We start from the raw sequence: 27288 nt of genomic DNA, 5'->3' as shown, positions 1-27288 counted from the left end.
GGCAACAGTGATTTACTGGTAGTTTCTTTTTCCAATTCTATTTTCTGTAGTTAGTGAAGTGTTGATTTGGTAGAATAACATCAAGTGTTATTGTTTTTCTTTTAATCAGTATTATTTATTAATTACTCTTAAGTCAATGATTGGATTTTTTAGGTCATGATAAAAATATCCATAGTACCAAGTAGAGAAAAACTGTAGAAAAATAAATGATTGTAGTAACCTATAGGACGCTGTGGAGATAAGAAAAGTTAATCAAAGTGAGTTAAAAATTATAGATAGGCAATTTTAAGGTAACATGATGTTAGGTTGGAATATAATTGCAAGCTAAATTATTTAATTTTTATTGTCCAGCTGCACTCCAATTCTGACAAAGGCGATGGGTCTGTCAAGTACATCCTTACCGGAGAAGGTGCTGGGACTATATTTATCATTGATGATACCACTGGGGACATCCACTCGACGAAAAGCTTAGACAGAGAGCAGAAGACCCACTATGTGCTTCATGCCCAGGCTATTGACAGACGAACAAACAAGCCTCTTGAACCTGAATCCGAGTTCATAATCAAAGTACAAGACATCAATGACAATGCTCCAAAGTTCACAGATGGACCATACATCGTTACTGTGCCTGAAATGTCAGATATGGGTAAGAAAAAAATCATTGTTTACTTTGGCAGTTAATATATTTTTAAGAATCAAAAAAAATCATCATTTGAAGACCAGTTTTTCATTTTTGTGTATGTGTGTGGAGAAATCTGAAGAAATTTCAAAATATTTTTATATTTACATGTGGCTTAAAATGTTAAAGAATATTGGGTCTAGGTATTAGAATATCTATTGAAATTAATTTCTGAACTTATAAGTAGAGATAATAGTTTGGTATCAAGAAAAAAAAATCGTTGATGGGAAAACACCAGCAATTCTTGCTTGACATAATTTTGACCATATTATTTCTTCATGTACCTTGCTACGAAGATACCAACACATTCAAGGTGACAATTTGCATAAATAGAAATAGGTGATATAATGTCTGAAATCTTTTGCTACATGTCTTTTAAGCTTGTAGTGTATGACCAATTTATAATAGCATTAAAAACGCAAGTAATATCTATAGTATTCAATAAAACTTTTTAGATACTCATAAACGTTTACATACCTCATTTGTTTTAAAACATAAGAAAATTCTTAAAGTATTTTGGATACCATTTTAAAGATGTATAAGCCAGCATACTGTAATTAGGTGATTTTCCCAAATTCATATATCTAGAAAAAGGCCAAGAAGAAATTGACACCAGGTTCTCCTGAATGCAGAGCTTACCCTGCAGTTGATGGGGTATGATTTGGGCCTCATGTCACTCTGATGACCTGGGGCTTCCTCATCGCTTACAGATCTCTGTCGTGTAGCTATTTTATTTTGTTTTTCTCTCCTATGACAAATTTTCTAAATCATTAAAATGAAGTTCAGCTATGATGATTTTTTGACTATCTCTATAAGACTCTAAGGGATGTAGAACATGATTTTTGAGTAAGGATTTTATATATTTGAGCTTATATATGAGTATTATTATATATGAGTATTGTATATGTAAGTATCTATGACTTAGTTTAAGCTGAGGTTATTATAGTCATTAATCAAATTGTTGTGTTTTGGATATGTATATAAGTGGTTTTATTTTTAATTTTGATTTTTAAAATGTTTTTGAGATATAACTGACAAAAAGCGGTGGAAAATTTAAGATGTACAGTGTAATACCTTCACTTGCACATATCTGAAATGATCACCATAATAAGTTTAGTTAACATTCTTCATCTCATATACATATGGGTTGTTAATGAAAGATTGTAGTTTCTTCCCTTCCCTGCTCGAGCCCATTTTAGCTCTCATGAGGTAGGCAGATGGCTCCTGAAGCTGTTGGGGAAGCAGGTTAGAAAGAAAAGACTAGTTCTTTACCAGAATCTCAGAGCAGAAAGCAATTCTACCAGAGTAGAACACAGGGATCAGCTCAAGAGAGTCTGGGGAGAGGCCCAGATGTCACTCAGGCTTATTGGTCTCTAAGCAAAGTTGAAGGTAAACTGAAGGGCTCAACGCCATTAAGCCTGGCAGGTGAGAGTTAATGTGGAATTCTAGAACAGACTTTCTTTTCTCACCTTGTCAAAGAACTGACACCCCATTTGCTAACCTTTTGTCTCACAAAAGTGAAAAGCTCTGTGACTCTACCATTTGTGAGAATGCCATTGGTAAGGGTAACTTCCAGAGGCTACATAAGAGTCCCAAGGAGCAGAAGCAAAACCACCATAACCAGGGGGCAAACAGAAACACAGGCAGAGCAGTCATTACTAAGCAAGTGTGCTGAGCAAAAGATAACAAGAGCACTAGTGTTGTTGGGATACGACAAAGAGATTTCTGTAACTCAGAGCCATGTTTTCTGCAACCAGTAAACAACAAAATATCGGTATATGATTGAGGCATGAATGGTCATTGATATGATCCGAATTATTGTCCTGGAACTTGGGAACGTATCAGACTGGAAGAATTAACTAAAAATCAGAGAGCAAAAAAATCCCCAAAATGTGGGAATTGTGGTACAAGATGAGACTTAAAAGAGATATATGTGCATTAGACCTCTTGTGTGGATGACATATGTTCCCAGACAACAAAAAAGAGTAGATGAAGGAAAGTATGACATTTTTTCCTTGAGGTGAAGAACATATTGAATTTATGAGTTTAATAGAGTTTTTGAGGAAGGGTTAGAATAAGAATTAAACCTAGGTAAATCCTGGCAAAGTACCTGAAACCTAAACGAAAGAGAAAATTTTACAGATTTTCAGATATTTTTTTAATTGCCTAGTACTCTATGTAATACATATCATATTTATCACTTGAAATACCAGAATCTGGGACACCAGGGTGGCTCAGTCTGTTAAGCATCTGCCTTCGGCTCAGGTCATAGTCCTGGGGTCCTGGGATTGAGCCCCGCATCAGGTTCCTTGCTCAGCAGGGAGCCTGCTTCTCCTTCCCCCCTGCCATTCCCCCTGCTTGCATTCTCTGTCTCTTTCTCTCAGTCAAAAAATAAAAAATCTTAAAAAAAAGAAGAAAATAAATACTAGAATCTGATTGACAGTTGAATGTATAATCTACAAAGAAAAAAAAAAAAAAACTCTAGCCCCAAATCCTTTGCTCATCAAAATATGACTCATTTGTAAAGGTAAAAGAAATGTTTGGGGAAGGATCCAGAAAGTAGATTGTTGCGTTATCTTATCTAAAAATATATTTGAGAAAATGTTGTAATGAAAATTGTTGAAATGAATCCAAACAGAGATCCTCAAAGTCAAGGAAAATGACAAGGAAAGGGGAAAAAAAAATTGGAAATGTACCCTGAAATATGTGTTTATGTGTGTACACAGTTAAATCTAAATGGATACGTTTGAGGATGCTAAAGGAAACTGTACAATCCAAGAATCATAAAGCTTAAAGGAATTACTGTGGCATAAAATATAGTTTGAGGACTTAGGAACAAGTCACAACATTTCAAAGTCTTCATCCAGGACTTAAGAGGAGGATGGGAATGGGAAATAATATTCCTAAATTCTTTTACCGAGATGAGTATGGTTGAGGAGGAATATACAATATCTGAAAGAAGTAGAGAAAAAGGGGGCACCTGGGTGGCTTAGTCGGGAAGTGTCTCCTTCAGCTCACATCATGATCTCAAGGTCCTAGGATCAAGCCCTGTGTCAGACCTCCTGTTCAGTGGGGAGTATGCTTCTCCCTCTGCTTCTCCCCTCTCCCCCTGAGAGAGAGTGCTCTCTCTCTCACTCACTCTGTCTCAAATAAAATCTTAAAAAAAGCATCCATTTAAAAAGAAAAAAAAGAAGTAGAGAAAAAGAACACGACAGAATAGGTTTAAGTAACTGTATTGCTGTGCTTCTAAGCATGATTCCATTGAGAGAGAGAGAGAAAATTCACTAGAGAAAAAAATGTAGATAAAAAAGTATCAAAATAGCATCTATTGTACATTTTAATACAAATGTATAGAAGGTGCTTTGAAAGTTAGTGGAGGGATGAACTCACTTCACATGTGTGCTTCAGAATGGGTGATGCTTGCATTGATTCTGATTTTAGAATTAAAAAGCTAGTAATATTGGAGAGGAGGGACCAGCCAACAGTGGCAAGGGAGACAAATTCAGCTTGTGGTCTATTTTTTTTATATAATGTTTAACTGGAATACAGCCACATCCATTCATTTAAATATTGCCTGTGGTAGTTTGGGCATTACAGTGACAGAATTGAGAAGTTGCAATGGAGACCATTTGACTCCCAAAGCCGAAAGTAATTCCCTGTTGCCTTTTACAGAAAAAGTTTGTCAACCACCATTGTAAGGGCTTGCAGGGGTGTGACTGGAGGCAGGGGCAATAATAGAGGATAGTGTCACAGTCTGATAGACAAGGCATCGCTGCTCTAGGGCAGTTAGTGTTCTGCCAGCCCTGCTAAATATGCACGGACATATGTTATTTGTTATAAATGATAAGTTGGGGCTTCTTGCTTTTAGGTGGATACTGTTAGTTATCTAACTAATATTCAGCCTGTCTTTTTGTGTTACTACAAATCAGTATTGTTCAGGGTGACATGATGCAGAATCAAATATTCACCTCCCACCACTCCCTTTCCTCTAGGAGTGACCATGTGACCTAAATCTAACCAGTAGGATGTCAGTGGAGGCCAATGGGGTGGGATTTCCAGAAAAGAGATAGGTTTCCTGAGAAGACATAAGTGGCATACATATTTCACCCATGGCCCCAAAACCAGATGTGGTATGAAAATGCAGCAGCCTCTGGCATCGTAAGGATGAAAGCCTCCTGCTAAGTGAGATGGAGCAGAAAGTTAAAAGGGTCTGGAAGGGTGATTCTCTTGCAGAAGTGATGCTCTATCCCAGCCTGCCAATGACAAAATCATTCTTAACAAAGTAAACCTGTTTCCATTTAAACTGTCTTGTTGGATCTCAGATACCTACAGCTACATTGACTCTGAGTTGGTACTTGGACAAATTCTAGATTTAACAAGGACCCCAAAAGCAAAAAATGAAAACCAATACTGAATCCAAAAGAATAGTGAACATCAGATAAGAAACAATGATGCCATTTTCCATGAAGTGCCTTGATTTGGGAATGACACATGAAATCAGCACTTATTTTCCTTTCTATGTAATTGTGATGCTGGATGATTGGACTATGGCAGCTATTTCCCTTTTTGCCTATGATGCAGCCAACAGTTGATTTCAGATATTTTAATCTTGCTTGCCATCAGCTGTGGAATCAATTGCATCCATAGAAGTTTTGATCAGCAAGGAAAAGGAAATTGAACATTTGAATGTTGACTTTGAGTTCTGCAGAAAATCTAAAGTTGGTCACCCCAAAACAACCAGTTAGTTTTGTCAGCATCTGAGACTACAGGTTGTCAAAGCAGTTGTTCTAATGATGTTATAAACATTGAAACAGCATCAAGGAATATTTATTGAGCACTTACTATATGCCAGGCATTGCATGTAATTTATAGCAATTTCCTGCTCACATCATAAGGGCAACATGATGGTTATCCTTGTTTTACAGAGGATAAAACTGATACATAGAATTAAATGATTTGCCCAAGACTACATGGTTAGTAAGAAGTGCAACTGGAAAAGATTTCTAAGCCAGATAGAGATTCAGCTTTGAAGTTCCCAATTTTTTTGTATAGTGAAAAATGTAAAATCTGAATCAAGCTATTGGTGGAATAATTATAACAAGAAGAGTGGACATTCCAGAATCCTTACAGTTTATTGAGCTGGAAGTGGAGGTTGCCTTCTTGACATGTGAGGCTAGATTTGATGTTATAATGTTTCTTCTTATTTTAAAGGATTGGATTTGGGGATGGCTACGTACCATAAAGAGAAAAATTATTCCTAAATGCTGAGAGTAAGGGAATAAACATTTATTTATACTACAAATCTAATCACTAGGGAGTCCAACAAGGATATGCTTTTGAAAAAGAATTTTCTAACAACTCCATAATGTGTACATTAGATATAGTGTGGATAAAGACAATGGATAGTTTCCAGATAGGTATGTGTGCCAAAAGCTGAAAATCCTTTGTGATGCAGATAGTGTGCACAGTGAAACAAATGGAGGTATTGAGCAATGGAAAGTAGCCTCATTAACTGGGCTCAGGAGTGGGACTCAGGTGGAGGGCCAGGTGTACTCATGATGCTGGGACAATAGGGATAGCATGGTTTTCCCAACGCTTAAGGACAAAGTAAATAGTAAATAAACCTGTGATTAAGCTATAAAAACTAAAACTTTGAATCTGCTCATGAAAACATAACCACTAAAAAAACAAAACAAACAAGTGTATGATAAAAAAGGACTTTTTACAGTAAGCAACAATCAGTAAGACATAAATTTAAATGAAGAAACATTTGAAAATACAGATGTCAAATAATTATGCTAAACCTAATAAAATGAAAGATAAACTGAAATACTGGTAAACATACCTGGCTGACAGGGGGCTAATTTTTATTACATAAGGGCATTTTTTAACAACAAAAAATATGTCACAATCAAATAAAAAAATGGAGAAATTACATTAGCAGGAGAGTCACAGAAAAAAGAAATGTGTTAATTATCCAAAGAAAAACTTCAAATTCCATTAGTAATTTAAGAGGCCACGAAGGAGAAGGAGAAACCAATGTTCACCTACCAAAGTATATAAGTCTGATAATTCACGAAGTTGTTAATGTACAGAGCCATTAGCCGACAGGTGAAGTCCCACAGTTGTTTTGGATGGCAATTTAACAGTATTTTAAATTGAGAACATATCCTTTTGTTGTACAGTCTGTATTACAGACAACTATTCTATAGATGCATTCACATGGTTACACCAAGGTACATGTGAAAGGATGTCCATTGCAGTGTTGTTCGTAATAGCGAAACATTGGAAACACACTTAAAGTCTACTAGTAAGGAAGTTTTCAAGTAAATGACTCTTAAAGTACATACAGATTACCTACGCAGTCTTAAGATGAATGAACTTGTATGTATATACTGACCTCTGAAGATTATATTGTCTTAGTGAAAAAAATGTTTTTAGAAATACGTGTAGAATAGTCTAGTTTGTTTTAGAACGTAAGGGTGTGTTGTACAGTGTATGTGCACAAAGGGCATATCTTAAAGAAACACACATACTGATGAAGGCAATTGCTTCAAAAAATGGGCTATGGCTTTATCTGCTAGCAGAGAAATGCATTCTTCTTTATTAAAAACTACATATATATATATTATTTATAAAGTGATAATAAAAAGTGAAATGCAGACTTGTGATAAAAATATTTTAAATAACAATAATACTTAAAGATATATAGGTTTCTAATAGTAATAATGGCTAACAGTATAAGCAGATGACAACAAAATTTTCCTTAGCATATGGTGCCTGACAAATTCATCATTTTTATCATATACTCATTAATTTGGTTTTGAATTACTCAGCCATTAAAAAAAAGTATCTCCCTTTTTGTATCTCTTTAATTCTTTCTGGAAAGAGAGAGAGATAGAAGGAAGGTATTTTATATGCTGAGAACTAATAGTAGTAATAAAATGGTAGGAAGGAAGGAAGGAAGGAAGGAAGGAAGGAAGGAAGGAAGGAAGGAAAGAAGGAAGGAAGGAAAGAAGGAAGGAAGGAAGGGGAGAGGAGAAGAAAAAGAAGAGAAGAGAAGAGGAGAGGAGAGGAGAGGAGAGGAGAGGAGAGGAGAGGAGAGAAGAGAAGAAAAAAGTTCCCTAAATTTGAACAGGCTACAGACATATAAACAGAAAATTTCAATGTAGTGTTTGATAAGCTAAATATAAGGGAACCATAAAGTGGACAGTGAGTTCAGCTTGCAGACTTAGAGAAGTCCTCAATTAATCTTACATAGTGTACAGGGGTTTATCAGTTAGACAAGGATTCCACATAGAAGATACAATGATGAAAAATACTCTTGTCTTCCCTTTGGGTTTATGGCTTACTTAAGGGTGCGTGTGTGTGTGTGGGTGTGTGTGTGCGCATGTGCGTACGCACACATTTGTTAAAGTGGAAAATAAACAAGATTGTCATGCAAATGATGAATCCCCTTCACAGTTTAGCAGAATATGCTATGAGAATGCAGAGAAGGCAGCACAAGAGACCTCCGGGGTATGCAAGTGTTTATCAAGTTATTGTTTCTTGTATATCTATAGTGCTAAGTAGTAGTCATGGAGCCCTCCAAGTAATTGCTGTGTGCTATATTACCGGGGAGAAAAGCAAAATGTGGTTGCATGTTTCTTGTCAGTGAGTAATAATCAGCAGACAAAGTCTGTGGCAATTCTGGATGGCTTAATAAAGAAAGATGCAAAATAGAGTGTTTTTCAATGCATGTTTCAATATGATGTTTTTCTTCACCTCTTTGCATTATGTTGTGTAATTTCAACTATTACGTAGGGAATCATATCCCTCTACAGCAGGGTTTTGCAACCTTGCCACTAAATGACGTAGTAGCCTGGATGAGTCTCTGCTGTGGAAGACTGTCATGGGCCTGGTAGGATGTTCAGCACCTCCCTGAGGTCCGAACATTAGATGTTAGTAGCATCCTTTCTACCACCATCATATTACAGTGTCTTTAGACATTGCCAAATGCTCTTTGGGAAGAGAATGTTTTTTAAAGCATTTCAAAGTAGAAGCATGAATTGGAGAATATACTATTTGTTAAATTTATAGTCACTTCCAAAGAGAATCTCATAGTGTTAGATTACTCATATATTTTATGACCAAAAACAACTCTATCTGCCCAGGTCAGCAATTTTCATGATTAATATTAATTGACAAATTCAATTGCACTATATTATGAAAACAGTGAGGTATACCATTGAATAAAGTTAAGTCATTTGTTCTCACAGAACGAAGTGTAACAGTATGGCTACTTGAGAGTCATTGTGGCTCTCATTTTTAAAAGAAATCTGCTTCTTGTTATAGTGTTGATTTAGAAAAGGACCATTTGAGTTATGATGAATGACTTGTAAGCTACTGACTGTCACACTGCATTTTTTTTACTCACCTAAAAATTTGATCAAATAAAACAAAATGAACATGTGTGGACAGAATGACATTATAATATTATGGACCTGGATAGGTCCATGAACACACTTGCACACATTTTATCAATGAATGTTTAACATTTTTTCTTTTCTTTTTTCCTCTGGTATGCAGTCCATTATCATGCCAGTCTTTATGATTTTACCACCTCCTAGCAGTTATTCTATACAATAATTGTCTTCTTTGGCCTTTAAACAACTTTAAAGAAGTACTTCTTTAATTTTGATTTAATGCAACTTCATTAAATGTCTAAGTTTTTAGAACTGAATTTTAAGAATATGAAATAAAAAATTAATAATACTGATCATCATGGCACAAAGAGGAAAATAACCATGAGATGAAATTATATGTGCTTTTGGCATCAGCAGTCTAGTGCATGTGTGGCATTTAAGAAATGAAAATAGGATAAGTAGAAATGTACTTGTAAACAGCACTGCCATTCTCAGAAAGGACATTATAAGTGTCTTAAGACATTTAGTGATACTAGAATGTCATATTGTTATAAAAAGCTAGCAAAAGTGTTTTTATCATGTATATTGAGCAATCTCTTTAAAAAAACAATTAAAACAGGGGCGCCTGGGTGGCACAGTCATTAAGCCTCTGCCATTGGCTCAGGGCGTGATCCCGGCTTTCTGGGATCGAGCCCCACATCAGGCTCCTCTGCTAGGAGCCTGCTTCCTCTCCCACTCGCCCTGCTTGTGTTCCCTCTCTCGCTGGCTGTCTCTCTCTGTCAAATAAATAAATAAAATCTTTAAAAAAACCAAAACAATAATTTTAAAATAATAATTTAAGAGGATAATTTTGTCTCTTCTATTTTTATTAAAATGCACCCCAATTTTTGCAATTATAGTCTTCCTTTTACCTAGAATCAGTAGTTTTTAGAAGTTTTAGTTGTTTTGCAGTCACTCTAAATTTTCAAAAATAATTACTTTATATCCAGCAATTGTTTTGAGAGTAACCATACTAGATTACAATGCGATTTGCCTGAAAGCAAATTTCACATCTTTAATTTGTTTTTCACAACAGCATATCTATAAGGAATCATAGAAATTTCTCCTTCTTTTCTTCTGTGTATTAATAAAAGGTACCTATGAGTAAAAGTCATTTAATAATATTTAAGCTATTATAACAGACTATAAAAATGACAGATTTTGTTGTTTATGGGAGAGAGAAAAAATATTACATTTTATTAAAATTAACAGTATGTAATTTATAAACTTCAGCTTCAGTAGAGCACTGATTCTTAGTTTGGCATAAAAAGAAAATATATGAAGTTTTACTATATGACCCTTAATAGCTACAAGGTGCCTTGCCCTTGGAGATATATTAAAACATCTTTGTCTTTTTCATGTCTTTGTACCTCTCCAATCTCTAACTCCCAGGCCTATTTCCACTTGCAGCTATGTTCTTTGTTGCAGAGCAGCAAGAAGAGACAGCAGCTGTGCTTACTTTATTGCACTGCTTGTTGGGGGACTGATTTAGTTCTGGCCAAACATCTTGGGAGCTTCACCCTGGATTTCTTCCAGGATTCTAGTAGCCATTTTAAAATCATTACCCTGGGGCAATAACTTCAGAATGAGATAATTTCAATGAAATGAGGCTGACACTGCCATTCTACATGGTAAATTAAAAGTGTGTATAAGGAGTCACATTGGACAAATAATGAAATGAAAATTGAACAAAAATTTCTAAGTTTCATAATTTTTTAATTCTGATAACTTTTCCCTTGTGTCGGTTAGCTAGTGTTTTGTAGCAAATCAACCCACAACCTAGTGGCTCAAAACAGCATCCATTTTACAGTGAACTATAAGAAAGATATAAATTAAGAAAACGATCCCATTTATAAGAACATCAGAAAGAATAAAATACTAAGGAATAAATTTAAGGAGGTGAAAGATCTGTAAACTGAAATCTCTAAAACATTGATAAAATGAACTGAGGAGGACATAAAGAAATGAAGAGGTATTCCGTGTTCATGGATTGGAATAATTAATATTGTTTAAATGTCCATTCTATCCAAAGTGACCTACAGATTCAATGCAGTCCCTCACTAAATGTCAGTGGCAGTTTTCACAGAAATAGAACAAACAATACTAATATTTTTATGGAACCTCAAGAGACACCTCATAGCCAAAGTAATCTTGGGAAAAAAGGACAAAGCTGGAGACCTCACATTTCCTGATTCCAAACTATACTACTACAAAGCTATAGTAATCAAAACAGTGTTGTATGGGCATAAAAACAGACACCTAGATCAATGGAATAGAAAAAGAGACCAGAAGTACTCATGTATATATGACCAACTGTTGACAAAGAAACCAAGAATACATAATGGGGAAAGAATATTCTCTTCAATAAATGGTGTTGGGAAAACTGGACAGCCACATGAAAAACAATGAAACTGGACCATTATTTTACACCATACACAAAAATCAACTGAAATGGATTAAATATCTGAAATTGTAAAACTCCTGAAGAAAGCATGAGGGTGACTTCCTTGACATTGGTCTTTGTAATGATATTTTGGTTATAACACCAAAGGCAAAGAAACAAAAACAAAAACAAGCAACTGGGACTGCATCAAACTAAAAACTTCTGCACAGCAAAGGAAACACTGACAGAATGAAATGGCAACCTATGGAATGGAAGAAAATATTTCATATGGACTCTTAGAGCTGCATTTCAGTAGTATAAAAGTTCAAGTTTCAAGGGTTTTTGAAGAAGAGGCCCAGAAGTTTTGTTGTCTTACTTTTGTTGTACTATTATAACCACATCACCTGAAACCATATTCTGTCAATCTTTACTGAATAATTACATGTTGACCCTTTTCACCTTTACTGTCTGGAGGAAAGATTTTTTTTTTTTTTTTTGAGGAAAGATTTTGAAGAAATATTGCCTCTTAATTTTTGGAACATCATTGTTCTTATATCGGGTAAAAATTTATTATTGCTTCATGAAGTAATGATTAATTTTATTTTCCTATATACTATTAAGTTAGTTGTAAATGCAAAAAAGGCCACATAAGCCAATCCAGTTTCTCATTTTTATTCAATGATAGATATGATTAAACAGATTACATTTTATGCTACTGCTGATTCCTCAGTCTCTTCACTTACTCTTTATGAAAGTAGACTAGACTTGGAATTCCCCTAAGAAAACTGATCAATTTATAATGGAAAATACTTCACTGGGATTTTTTTTTTCATTATAAGATGGACTCATTCGTGAAACTTAAATTTGCATATCATAGTAAAAATATATTCAAAGAATGATTTTCATGTATGTACCCCTCAGTGTAGGAAATTGAAAGCAATCAGAGTTTTGGCAGTTCTAACATGCAAGTCATGTGCATGTAGTTGTAAAAAATATAAGTGAAACGTCCATAGTGGTCAGTGGAGTATTTTGTTATATAAATTGGCCTTGGAGCTTAACATGTTTCTTGATGGAGATAATGTTTTGTTTTGTTTTGTTTTAAATAAACACAAATTAATTAATATATGCTATTGACCCTATATTTTTACAAAAGTACATACATCGAACTTAAAGTTCGTTAGTTAAAGTAAAGTTAAAAAATTGAAAATAAATTATGTGTGAAATCACTGAATTAGGGCATATGCTCTTAAAATTCCATTCCCAAAACTCAGACATGCAATAAATTCAACCTCACTTTTCATTGAACTTGACTCCTAATTCTATTATGCATTTCAAATTTCTTTCTTGAGACACCATTTTGGATATTTTTCTTCATTTTCTCAGAGTCACGTACAGAGCAAAGGAACAGTAACCCAGTATAAAGTAAAGGCATAGCAATCACGTATGAAGTGAATGTTCAGTGTTCAGGTATGGAGAGAAGGCTCAGCATGAGGTATGGTAACCCTAGCCATTAGACATAGAGTAAATGCATAGTGATCAGGCGTAGGGAAAATCATAGTGATGAAGAATTAAATAAAAACACTACAATCAGTTACAATTAGAAGGTACAGTGATGAGGCATAGACAGAAGGGAAAGTGATCAGGTAAAGATGGCACAGTGCAGAAGAGGAATACTTGTGCCGTTGTGGATTCCTGCTGCCATCTACCAGGTGTCTCTGTTCCTACTAGTTTTCAGTGATCAGTCCTTGATGGTCATGGCTGCCTATTCTCCCTTCCATTTGCAAGTCCTTTTAGGATCCCCTGAGTTTCTCTTAGCTAAACTTCACTTTCCACCTTAGTAAATCAGAATTATTTTCTTGCTCCCATCCGCTGTTAAGGAGAGAACTCAGAAGTTCAGGTCAGATGCTTTTTTTTGCCATTATAAGCTAAATGGCCTCTTAAATCTTCTACTGCCACATCACACTGAAGCACCATGGAATATTGGAGAAGCTGTGCTCCTTCAGAAGATGGCACAACTCTGAAAGCTCATCACATTATCGCATGTATATAGCAACAAACAAACAAAAATAAATATAAGGAAATTTGATGGCTTTGGTTTTATTCAACTGTTTGTGATAATTTGTTACACAGCTATAAAAAATACGACAAACTAGACAAATCTAAATATGTGTCAAAAAGCAATGTGAAATGTCATGTAGCTATTGAAATTATATTTGTTTAGTTGGCATGGAAATATCCATGACATATTACTACTTATAGAAGAAGCTGCAGAGTGTTTTGTGTATTATATGTATAATTACATGATAGACTTTTGAATGAACCAAAATAAAGTTATGGAAAGACATACAAAACACTATTAAGATTATTTTTCTGAAGGGAAATGACAGTGGAGTTGTATTTATTTTTCTTACTAAGATCGTATTGTATTTCTCTCATTTAAAATACCCAGTTTGTCATTGTGGCATAACTTAACCTCTTCTCACTGATATATCTCCCCTTGGTGTATCAAAGAGGATAGTCCAAAAAGAAACCATAAATATTTCAAAAAGAAACCATAACAACAAGATAGAGTAACAAAAATGAGTCAGAGATTCTGAAAATTCCTGGAGCATTGAAAACATTGAAATTGAATGGGGGAAAGAGACAGGCCATATTTATGACCCTAAGAATTAAAGGTGAAAATTGTTCTACCCATGAAAGCCTTTGTAAATTCACGAACACAGAAGGACCTGGGGAAGTCACTCAGGCAACTTAATAAATTAAATATTTATTTATTTATTTATTTATTTATTTATTATTTTATTTATTAACAAAAAAGACTTTTTCAACCTCATCTATACATAGAAGGAAAATGTGTTTTTATTCTATTGTAAAGCCGTTGATGATTTTTTTCCCCTAAGAATAGCTTACATAAGGATATTGGAACACTGGAACGAAGCAGAAAATAGCTTTCACTAAACCAAAATTCCACATCAGAGAGGAACAACAAAAAAGAGTAAAACAGATCTTACCAGTGGGCGAGTATCACAAGGTCCCTTCTTCTCCTCATTTGGGAAACACAAAAGTCCTTGACCCGTGTGGCAACTAAATTTACCCATCTGGCCTCATTTATTTAGATGTAGCATTCCTATTTTAGAGGGATAAGCATCAACTCAATTTCTTTTTTAGCCTTAAAATTTTTCAGCTTTATTGAGTTATAATTAACAAATGGGAATTTTATATATTTAAGATGTACAACTTGATGTTTGATATATATACATTGCGACACCACCATACTCAAGCTGAGTACATATTCATCACCTCACTTAGTGAGTGTTCCTTACCTTCTTCCCTCCTTCCCTCCTTCCCTGTCTCTTTCTCTTTCTTTCTTTCTCTCTGTGGTGAGAATGCAAGATACATGTTGTTAGAAAATTTCAAATATACAATATATATAGTATTGTGAACTATAGTCACCATGCTGTTTTCTAAATCTACAGAACTTACTCGTCTTGCATAATTGATATCGTATACTATTTGACCAATATCTCCCCATTTCCCTCACCCCATAGCCTCTGGAAGCTATCATTCTACTCTTTGCTTTATGAGTTGAATATTTTAGATTCCACATGCAAATAAGATAATGTATTTGTCATTCTATGTCTGGTTATTTTCCTTAGCAAATGACCTCCAGTTTTATCTACATTGTTGCAAATGAAGGATTTCCTTCTTCTTTAAGGCTGAGCAATCTTCCATATATATATATATATATATATATATATATATATATATATATATATATATATTTTTTTTTTTTATTCCACATTTTCTTTAGTCATTTGTCTATTGATGGACATTGGGAAATTGAGGTTGTTTCTATATCTTGTCTATTGTAAATAATGCTGCAGTGACATGAGAGTATAGAAACGTCTTTCAGATAGTGATATCATTTACTTTGGATTTTTTTTACATACTCAGAAGTGGGATAACTGGATCATATGGTTCTTTTACTTTACTGAGGAAACTTTATACTACTTTTTATAATGGACACACCAATTACATTTCCACCAACAGTGTATAATGGTTCCCTTTTCTGCACACCCTTACCAGCACTTCTTACCTTTTATCTTTCTTATAATAGACATTCTAACAGATGTGAGGTCGTATCTCATTGTGCTTTTCATTTACATTTCCCTGATGATTAGTGACATTGAACACCTTTTCATGTGCCCATTAGCCATTTGTATGTCAGTAGTAGACATGGGTGATCAACTGGAAATATTTTACTTTTGTCGTGAGAAATTAAAATGATATGGAAAAACAACAACAACAACAACAAACCCCTGAGTTTTCAACTTGAAGAAATATAAATAAGTACCAAGCAGGAAAACTAATTATTAATTTGAAAACTGACATCAAATTTCCTTGGATAACGAAGAGATTTTAAAATGTAATATAAACAAGATAAATTTTGAAGGACAAATATTTCTCTATATTACAGTTTTGATGAGCAAAGATAGAAGTGAAAAGACAATGCCAACCTGTATAAAAATTCTACTGTAATTCCAGCAGGAAGATCATCAATCAAATATTAGAGAAAATAATTTTTTTCAGATATGAAAGGACTCAGAAAATTTCAGACATGGAAAGACTAGGAAAAATCAACAATCACATCTAGTGCCTAAGCATGAATACACAAGAAATATATATTATGAATTTTAGTGAATTACTAAACTATACAGAATGTCCAGGAAGAAGAGTATATTGGATTTCTAAAAAGAGTAGAAAATATGCTATATGCACTAAGAATTAGAAAATAATTTAATCTTGACACTTGCAACATTCTCATTTTTGTGACAAAGCTTAGAAATACACGTTTTTTTTTCATCTTTTCGAGTTATTCAGGTCACATTAACTGATTTTGCAGAGAATACTTTTGTTTTTGTATAATCAAATAGAGCTTATTCTTGATTTTTAAAAAAATTTATGGAAATAAACAAAGACCAACCAAACGATAAAGAGCAAAGGCTATTTATTCAGAGTATGCTGTAACAAGAGAGTTAACCACAATCGCTTGCATTTTGGCTGAGACTCAAAAGCAGGCAGAAGAGTGGGAGAGGTTTATAGTGGACAAAAGAGAAAGTTTTGAGTATGCCATGATTGGAAACTGTTGTCCTAGAGAAGCTGTAGGTGAGCTACCTAGAAACAGAACATCCTTAGTGATTGGTTATGAATGCGAGTCTTGCCTTATCTGATTGCTTTTAAGTTGGAAATGGGGAAAAATAGAGAGAAAGTGTAAGTTATTGATCAATTCCTGGTCATTTGGGGCTGAATGTTATTGTTTAACTTCCTGGATTATCGTTAAGGAAGATCATTTAACCTCCTGCACGTATCATGTATGGAAGATATGTAGTTTGGCTCCTGGGCTGTTATCGTAGTAATAGGCTGATTTCTTGTTATTTTTATATATGGCCTGGACATTGTCCATTTATATCCAGCCTCTCAAAAGCATAGAAAAATCACAAAAATCATGTTTTTGGAGAGGAAGAACATAATATAATGTATACTACAATGACTTAAAACATGTAACCGACAAAAATTGTAAGTAAAAAGATGGTAAATAGTATATATTTCCTTAAAAATCATTAAGGACATATTTGCTGCCTAAAATCATTGAAGCAAAATATAGAAATTTAATTAACCATTTTATCCATAGTGATAAAAGTAACTAACATAACTAAAATTAATAATGTAATTAAATTGTGTGATGGGAGAGGTATTGGGAGATAATTTTGATGCAGCAAGTTCTTCATTTTCAATTATGGTATACCAATGAACACTTTTCCATTGTGATACAATCAAAATTTTAAATTATAATGAAAAAACAAGCAGTAGGGCAAAAGTTGGTACACTCAAACAGTGATTCTGGTGAGAATAGGCATAGGAACTAAGATGTAAAAAGTCTTCTAAGTATATGTATATATGGTTTAGTTGTAATTTAATTTATTTTTGACTACCTTAAAAATATATAGACTGTGCTACTATGCTATTTTAGAAATCCATTTTCCCAGTTAATTGGTTAAAATAAATAAATAAATTGGAGTTTTTTTTTTTTAAAGATTTTATTATTTATTGGACAGAGATAGAGACAGCCAGCGAGAGAGGGAACACAAGCAGGGGGAGTGGGAGAGGAAGAAGCAGGCTCATAGCGGAGGAGCCTGACGTGGGGCTCAATCCCGGAATGCCGGGATCACACCCTGGGCCGAAGGCAGACGCTTAACCGCTGTGCCACCCAGGCGCCCCTAAATTGGAGTTTTTTACTCAATGATTGAAATTAGTGATTGTATGTCACTTGTCTGTGTCTGTATATATAAATATGATGATGTTATATAAATATGTCTATATAATATACAGTGTATGTATTATGAATATATACTATAATCTTTTAGTAAACTCTTCTGAACTTTTATTGACAACTTTGTGAACAAACAAGGACAAAATATTTTTATCCTTGTATTCATTTTGTGTTGTCTTTTTTTTTTTTGGCTTTTGGTTTTGTTTCTGCTTTTGTTTTTGCTACTGAATGAAAATTCAGCTGCAATAATATTCCATTATTCAAAACAATGCTGAATTTGGTAATTTTTAAAAATTTTTTCAGATAGAATATTCTCCAAACAGTGAAAATTAAAGCAATTCATAGACACAATTTCTAATTTTTGATAAGAAACTGATAATAAATCAGCCATAGTTCAAGGACTTAATTATCACACATGATAAATTAAAGAAATAACTGGGGAGTACTTTGAGAAGTATTGAAGTTTTCAATTATGTGTGTGTGTGTGTATATATATATATGTATATATATGAAATTTTCACATATATATGAAAATTTTCTTCTTAAAAAACATTTTCTCTTAAAATCTCATAATTTTATTTTGCATACAATGAATGACTCTCCGTTTGATGTTTGTCAGATTCCAATATGTTGACAAATTTAAAGTTTGAATGTAAAAAACACATAGATTTTCATTTAAAAATACTAACTATATTAGAATCAAGTACAGAACCTAACCTTTCTATTTGGTAAAGTATAGTCATTACTCAGAAAAGCAATGAAGGATAGTTGGGGAGAAACCTGTTAATACCTTCCTTATCACAGAGTTTTAGCAGGAAAATAAAATCCACTGCCAGTTAGATCAAGAACAGGAATTACAAATGTGGAATAAGTTACAAAAATGAAAGAAGAAATGAAAAACCAAGTCGTGGACCATAAAGCAACTAGGGAAGGAGTTTAGTATCCCTAGGGTGGGAAGACTAGTGTTACCTGACCATAGGCGCTAGGCTTTATTGCATGGACCCATGGAATAAGGCAGCTCAGAGGGAGCTAGAACCGTTGCAGAAAAGCAGACATACCACCTAAGCCGAAAGAGAGAGGGAGGGTGGAGGGGAGGTAGACAGAGACAGAGGTAGACACATCTTTCTTTTCTGTATTGTAATTTTCCTCTAGCATCTGCTCTGTTTAGTTGGTAAGGAAGGCTGCAGAAGAGCATGACAGTATTGTCAGTATCTGGAGAATGCTTCGCCTAACTGTTCTACTACACACCTTTGTTTTATAAGACACATATAATGACTTGGCTTTTGGCCAGGTTGACAGAGGGTTGAAATATAATACAACCTCTCCCCAAATAGATGCACTTGGACTGCCATTACATACCATGAAGGAAACATACATGCACACAAAAAGGTGGAAGATACTGTAACTACTAAACTGAATGGATCTCTTAAACTCCATCCTGACTGGTTGGAGAAATAGAGTAGAGAGGAAAGAATGTCACATATCAAAATAGATAGGATGAGGCTCGAATTCTGCATTTTCCTATTGTCAACTATGCAACCTTTTGAACCTCAGTACCCCCATCTGTAAAATAGCATTAAATGTAATTTTCTCAATAAATTAATGTCTTTATTAAATTGAAAGGCATATAGCGAGTGTTTTTCACATCATTGGTCCTAATGTGTGTTACTTCCTTGATTAATTTTTTTTTCTATTTAAGGACTAAAATGCAAAATTTACTTGAATAATGTGAAATTTTACACTATGCAGTTCCATAAAAGGGATCTAATTGAAAATCTGCAGAACTTAATGATAGCCATGATTTAAAATACATGGATACAACAGTGACTTTTGCTCTAGTACTAGATGTTTCAGAAGTGTTCTTGCAGAAGGATTTTTTTCTTATAAATTCAATGACTCCTGGGTGAATACTCAAAGCTTTATCAAATGACACAATGATTGGAATCCTGTGTTATTTCTCTGTTGGTGAAATTACAGTCCTCCTGTGTAGAATGAAATTTAAGTTCTATCTTGATGACTATTGCTTTTTCCCAATCCCTGGGAAAGTCTTCTGAGAATTAAGCCCTACGAGATTCCTTCAGAGAGATATTCTCTGCCTTCATACATCTTCAGCTTATTTTTACTCAAAAGTTCTTGCTCAACATTGATTCACTTGAGATTTTCACAGAGCTGTGAACCCTGACAAGTCATGCGTAACGATTTGCAATCTCAGAGAATATTTGCTTATATTAAAATGCCTTATTAAATATTTCGTGTTGGTCTTTAGAGACTTTCAAGAAAGTCCACTCTTTCTGCTTCTCCATTGATATGTAACTTTCCAAACGCATGCTATTTATAAAGCGTAGTACAAAAAGAAACCAAATGAAAAGAGTGACACAGGGCAATTCCCAAAGGGAACTGGGCTTAAGTTTTATTGTAGAAAAGATATCTTGAAAGCTTTTTCAAGTACTTTAATCTTTTTTTCAGATTTGTATAAAACATCAGCTGAAAGGTACTAATCCCTAGCATGGAAACAGCTACGTGTGTGCCACAGGAAATATTTAACTTGAAAATATGGTGCACTGAGTAGCCAATTAAACTTTAAAAGACAATGTTTCTGTGGTTGTTTTTCATGGGAAATTGTTGTAAAAATTAAGAAAGCTTATAAAACACTTGAAAAGTTTTCTTTGATGAGAAGCTAGTTACATAGAGAAGGGGCTACTGGTTTAATATGTATTGACCAAATGTATATAATAATTTCCAGAAAAAATTAGATTATTTTAATATTCTAGTATAATAATGGACTTTTTGGCATTACTTCATATATTTTTATTTGTAAATCTAGCATTATAAAGAAAAATAATTTTCTCTTTTCTTCTATGTATACAATTAGGGCACATAGCATGAAGAAAGGAATTTAATTGTCTAATGTGGGATACCCTTCTCAGAATAGATAAATACTGATTTTTTTTCCTCTTAAACATTTAACCAGGAATAGAAATCTTCATTAACATAACTAATTCATCTTGTTAATTTACTTAAAAATGCCAAGTTATATCACTAGTAGTGCCTACTGTTTAAAAAAACCAAATACCATTAATTTCTACCTAATTTAATTTTATCAACTTGTGAAGTTAACTTTTTATTTTATCTCATTTACAATATAACTGGCATCAAACAGCAAAAGGAATCATCCATCATTTTATTGTGAATTGTAACTTTAGACTCTTGTCCAGATTCAGTTAAAGAACACCTGTAAATTCTGAGAATAAATGTAATTTCTTTCCACTGCAACTGTAACACATTTTATTAGTTTGCTAAGGCTCCTGTACCAAAGTACCACAAGCCCAGTAGCTTAAACAACAAAAATCTTTGTCTCCCTCTTCGGAAAGCCAGAAGTCTGAGGTGGAAAGTGTCAGCAGGGTTATGTGTCCTCCTAAAGTACTGGAAAAGGGTTTGTCCCAAGCCTTTCCTTTAGCTTCTAGTGGTTTGTTGGCAATTCTTGACTTTCCTTGGTTTGTAGAGGAATCACTCTGATCTCTGTCTTCATCTTCACATAAAGTATTCTGTGTGTGTGTAGGTGTGTGTTTCCAAATTTCCTATTTTTATAAGGACACCAGGCATATTAGAGTAGGGGCCCAAACTACTCTAGTTTGACCTTATCTTGATTAATTACTTCTGCAATGATCCTATTTCCAAGTAAGATCGTCTTGATGTACTGGAGTCTAGATCTTCAACACATGGACTTTGAAGGGAAACAATTCAACCCCTAACACATACCCTGAAGAGTTCTATTTTTTAAAATTATTATCTATTTTTAATGAAAAAAAGCTTTTCTTTAAAGATTTTATTTATTTATTTGAGAGAAAGAGAGGGAGAGCACAAAGGGAGAAGAAGACTCCCTGCTGAGTAGGGAGCCCAATGCGGGTCTTGATCCCAAGACCCCGAGATCATGACCTGAGCCAAGGCAGATGCTTCACCGACTGAGCCACCCATGTGCCCCAAAACCTTTTTTCCCCTAATGTTAAAGAACTTCTAAAAGCACTAATCATTCTTAAAATGTTGCCATCTAGGCTTCAAGTCAGTAAGAATGTCAGATATCTATATATTTTTTTCTTTTGGCCTCAAACCCTCTTACCAATTCTCCTTAGTAAGAAATCCTAGAACAGTTGGCCAAGGGACTTATCTTCCATCCCTGCTCTTTATTTTTACCCTCACTGTGTTCAAGGGGCAGCCTGACTTTCGGCTGGGCTGTGCTGTAGGTATGCACGTGCTCCCTTCAACCAGCAATCTGTGAACTCAACGTGGTGGCCTGATGCCTTCAGATGCCATCAACGTAGAATGATGGAGATCATTTGCTCTACCTTTCTTCACACAAAACAAATAGAATTGCCAAATACCTGTGAGACCTACTATGTAGAGATATGTAACTGTTAGTGACCATACATTTTGACCAGGGCAGAGAGTTAATATATTGTCTTTTTCTCTCCTGGATCCCTTCTCTGTTCACTTCTCAGGGCTACTTTCAACCATCACTTAGTCAACACCACAAGGCTACCTTTTTTCTTTTCTTTTTTCCTCTTCTTGTTCTTCCTTTCCTTGTCACTCCATTCATGCCTTTCAGCTTTCACTTGACAAGGATGGGCTTTTATAGACACTTTAAGCCAAGCAGAACAATGTTTTTGGATGTCATTTTGTCATGTGGTGATGCAGCCTGTGACCACAAAGAAGGTGTGATCTTGCACTGTTTTTCTTTCTCAGCTTTCTCTATAGAATGGTGCTTGGGGACTATTTTTAAGATGTTAAAAATAATTTAAACCTAAATAACTTGCAAAGCCAGAGAAAATTTTAAAAACTGAAGGTTTTATAAGTGTGGCTTCTTAAAAGATGACCATTATTTTAATGCTTTCTATCTATACTGTTCTCTCTTTCCCGAATCTCAGTGATCCTTGTATATGACCAGTACGATCAGCATTTTCCCAATCGGATCAAACATTTGACTGATAAATTTTAAAACACTTCAGCCACAATATAGGCTTTTTTCACTTCTTAGAGCTTTGTCTGGGCACCGATTACTGATTTAATTTTCGTCAATGTGCTATCAACATAAATGCCTCCTAAACCAACTTTTATTTGTAGATGTTTACCTACTGATATTCTCTGAACAGGTGGAGAGATGAATGTGAGGTATGGAACAAATGTTGTGACATCACAGAACAAGTCCTTGAAACTCTGTTTATAAACATAATAATAATAATTAGACATAGGAGTGTAAGAGGTAGTGTACATTTAGCTAACTCTCCAAAGTTTAATCAAGCCAGAAAATGTAGTGCATTATATAATGAGAAAAATCATGGTACATACACAAGCCTAAATAAAAAGAAATTAAAAAAAAAGATCTCAGAACGGAATATCATTGAGGCAAGAAAACAGTCTTTTTTTTTATTTCAATTTTTAATTTTGAGATCATAGGTTCACAGGCTGTCATGGGAAATGATATGGAGGGATTCTTTGTATCCTCACTCCGTTTTTCTCCATGGTAACATCTTAAAAAATTATCATCTTGCAAAACGATAAAAAAAAATCATGGCCTGAAAATCGAAATTATTTAATCTACCAATCTTGTTTAGATTTCCCTAGTTTTACTTGTGTGTGTGTTTAGTTCTTTTTTTTTTTAATTTTTTTTATTATATTATGTTAGTCACCATACAGTACATCCCCGGTTTCCGATGTAAAGTTCGATGATTCATTAGTTGCGTATAACACCCAGTGCACCATGCAATACGTGCCCTCCTTACTACCCATCACCAGCCTATCCCATTGCCCCACCCCCTCCCCTATGAGGCCCTCAGTTTGTTTCCCATAGTCCATAGTCTCTCATGCTTCATTCCCCCTTCTGATTACCCCCCCCTTTCTTTATCCCTTTCTTCCCCTACCGATCTTCCTAGTTCTTATGTTCCATAGATGAGAGAAATCATATGATAATTGTCTTTCTCTGCTTGACTTGTGTGTGTGTTTAGTTCTACATAATTTATCACAGGTGTATGTTCATGTATCACATACCGTAATCAAAATACTGAACAATTCTAACATCATGTTGCTCTTTTATAACCAGTCTCCCCTATCTCTATCTCCTCCCCCTCAACCTGGCAAGTACAAATTTGTTATCAATTTCTAAAATGTCATTATTTTAAGAACATTAAATAAATGGGATCATATAATATATCACCTTTTGGGACTGGCTTTTTTCCACTGGGTATAATTTGCTGAAGATTCATCTAAATTGCCATATGTATCAACAGCCTGTTTGTTTTTATTGCTGAATAGTATTCCATACTATCAGTGTACTGCAGTCTGTTTAACCATTTTCCCAATCAAGTACATCTGGGTCATTTCCAGTTTGTGGCTACTACAAATAGTGTTGCTGTGAATATCTATGAATATTTACAAACACAGTTTTATGTGGACATATGTTTGCATTACTTTTGCATAAATGCTCAAAACTATAATTTGCTGGGTTGTAAGCTAAATGTGTGTTTGATTTTATAGTAATCTGCTTAATGTACATTTCCACCTGCAGTGTACAAGTGACCTAGTTTCTCAGTATTCTTGCCAGCAGGTAGTGTCACCATTGTGTTTTATTATTCATTATTAGAGATTTCTTTTAGACATCATGCAGTCCTCCCCTTCTGAGTGTACGCAATTACTAATCATATTTCTGCTTATAATCTCGATATAAAAATATTATGTAGAGGCCAGAATCTTAACATATTATTAAAAGTCCATGTACATTTATAATCTGCTAATAAGGATCATCAGGTAAAGAAGGCATACTAATTCTATTAAGTTTTCTGGGATGCCTTGAAGACAAAGAACAAGCTCTGTTTAAAGTCACATCTGCATTTCAACACAGGAGTTAAAATCTTTGTGGTTAAACAAATATTAGACCCTTAATAAGTGTGCCATCCCTTAATAATTGAAGTACTTATTAAAACTAAAGACTGTTGTTAGTGCTTCCATAGTCAAGCACAAAATGAATGCAGAATTTCATACAGATTTACTGATTGTGGAAATATTTTTGTTTGCTACATAACCTGAATTAGTAGGTAGAATTTTTCTAGTTAGGCAGAATAAAATATCAAGTATGCATTATTAGATGATTCATCAAGTACATTTCATGAATAAATGAGAGCTCTTAACCCACTAAATTTACAGTGGAGTTATATAACCCTTAATAGATGGTTGTCTTGTTATACCTAGATCAGTTTTCATTTGGGCATAACTGAAATATGGTATAAATGTACCAATTATGCAAATAATATTTGCAAGATATAAACATAAAAGAAATCAGCATAATACAGCCACTAATTTTACCTCAAAATACAGTATTTTAAAGTTTATAAATTCCTTTAAAGTACACTTTAATTTTCAAAAATGCAGTGTAATAAGCATATTCTGATACCCATTGTAGAAAGGTGATTATGGTGGTACTATATAGAAGAACCTAAAAGACTGAGAACTGAGCCTTGCAGACCAGTTAGGAGACTCATTAGTAGTCCATGTAAGAAATAAAAATGTCATAAATGATGGAAAATGGTTTGTGCTATTTTGATGCCATTGATAATTTAATGTCAACCCACCTGCATTCCCCCCAATCACAAACCATGCCCCCTCCCATTTTCTGAATAGGTATATAACATGCAATGTATGCTTTCACCCTACTTTACCTTTACCCCAAGTCGAACACCAGTTTGATTCTTTTTTTTTTTTTTTAAGATTTTCTTTATTTATTTGATAAAGAGAGAGACAGCCAGTGAGAGAGGGACCACGAGAAGGGGGAGTGGGAGAAGAAGAAGCAGGTTCCAGTGCAGCAGGGAGCCCAGTGTGGGGCTTGATCCCAGGTCACTGGGATCACACCCTGAGCTGAAGGCAGACGCTTAATGACTGAGCCACCCAAGTGACCCCACCAGTTTGATTCTTGATCATCAGTCCAACCTAACCCTGATTATGTGAGTGTCTGAAGAGGCCTTCCATGGTGTTATTGGCACATACAAAAATATAAAATATTGGAGATCAAATATTTTCTTTTGGCCTCTCATCTGGAACAGTTGTTGGCAGGGGAAAAAAGCAAGGGCTATGTCTGACAGATACATTGAAGAATTAAATTTCGTAGGATACAACTATTATAGTGTTCCATAGGTATGTCATCGTAACTTTTTTCTGTGTACAAGTCACGTGCTAAATGTTACCACACACTAAAATTTGTTTTCCTGAATGCACAGGTACCTCTGTTCTACAGGTGACAGCTACTGATGCAGATGACCCTACCTATGGAAACAGTGCCCGCGTGGTGTACAGTATTCTCCAGGGACAACCCTACTTCTCCGTAGATCCTAAAACAGGTTAGTGCATTTTTGTATAATTTGTGTGAATGTGCGCTGGAATGAAAGAAAGCAATGTTTTTATTTCTGTGTCTTCTTCCACAACAGACGTTGTTGTTTTAGCACATTTTAAAATGCCCTCGCTTTTTCTAACATGAGGTGATTGAATAATTGAAGATAAATTCAGTTTCCCTTAATATTTGGATTATCCATCATTTATACTGGTAAAATTTCCTCATCTTTGCAGATCTCTGTATCAATTACTTTCTGCTTAAAACAAATGTGGACTATTATATCCAATGAGATTTTCAAGTGTATCATTTGTTGTGTTTACATATTAGGTTTAATTCTTTTCCAAAGATGGTAAATAATTTATTGAGTGTTTCCATAGTTTATTTGAATTTGATTGTCACATAAGTTGTTACATATTACACTGAGGTAATTGTTATGTCTTGAACTGACGTTTTTTTTCCTAATGATAAAATTCCTCAGTCTTTAAATATTGCATTATGTAAGAGAAATTAACTGAGAGTAAAGACAAAAACATATTTTTTTAGGAAAAAATAGAATTCTCTCTTTCCTCTCTTTTTTCTGTCCAAAACAATCATATCATAATATGTGATATCAAAGTGGGAATGGAGGATACTCAATACTGCATTATAGGATTATGTTCAGCGGAATAATCTAAAAACCACAGAAGCTCATGGTCCCATTGGCAAATAATTTGTTAACAACAAACTGACTGAATATAAACCCATTTTGAAAGTAGCTACATGTTGAGTAAGAAATGAATTTCAAGTTTTACTAATAATTTCAAAGATATACATAATCATGAGACACAGATGAGAGAGATCCAGGATAATCCAGAGGTTCCAAGGTCCTTTCTAGTTACATTAGATTTATTCTGAATCAGATTAACATGTGGGATTATCAAGTAATAGGCTCAGCCATATAACACAGAAGAAAGCCATGTTTGGTTGTAAATATCCTCTTATACTCCCATAATTACATAGCATACAAAACATTTTTCAAGGAACCCTGCTTCATAAGTTTATAGGTTCCAGGTTTATTTACCATTATCTTAGAAAAGG

At 34.4% G+C, this 27288-nt stretch overlaps 1 protein-coding gene across 2 annotated transcripts in view; it reads left to right on the top strand.

Annotated features, from left to right (window-relative positions):
* CDH18 (cadherin 18) overlaps positions 1-27288 on the top strand; it is a 310963-nt gene that overhangs the window by 74914 nt on the left and 208761 nt on the right. For both annotated transcript variants that reach the window (XM_026506724.4, XM_057312395.1), the window contains exons 2-3: positions 352-646; positions 26099-26218. In XM_026506724.4, the coding sequence (XP_026362509.3) occupies positions 352-646; positions 26099-26218 (415 nt within the window). The remainder of the gene's footprint in view (positions 1-351; positions 647-26098; positions 26219-27288) is intronic.

The sequence above is a fragment of the Ursus arctos genome, unplaced genomic scaffold (assembly GCF_023065955.2).
Source record: "Ursus arctos isolate Adak ecotype North America unplaced genomic scaffold, UrsArc2.0 scaffold_15, whole genome shotgun sequence".
NCBI classification, from domain to species: domain Eukaryota; kingdom Metazoa; phylum Chordata; class Mammalia; order Carnivora; family Ursidae; genus Ursus; species Ursus arctos.
This window is presented reverse-complemented; position numbering and strand designations above follow the sequence as displayed.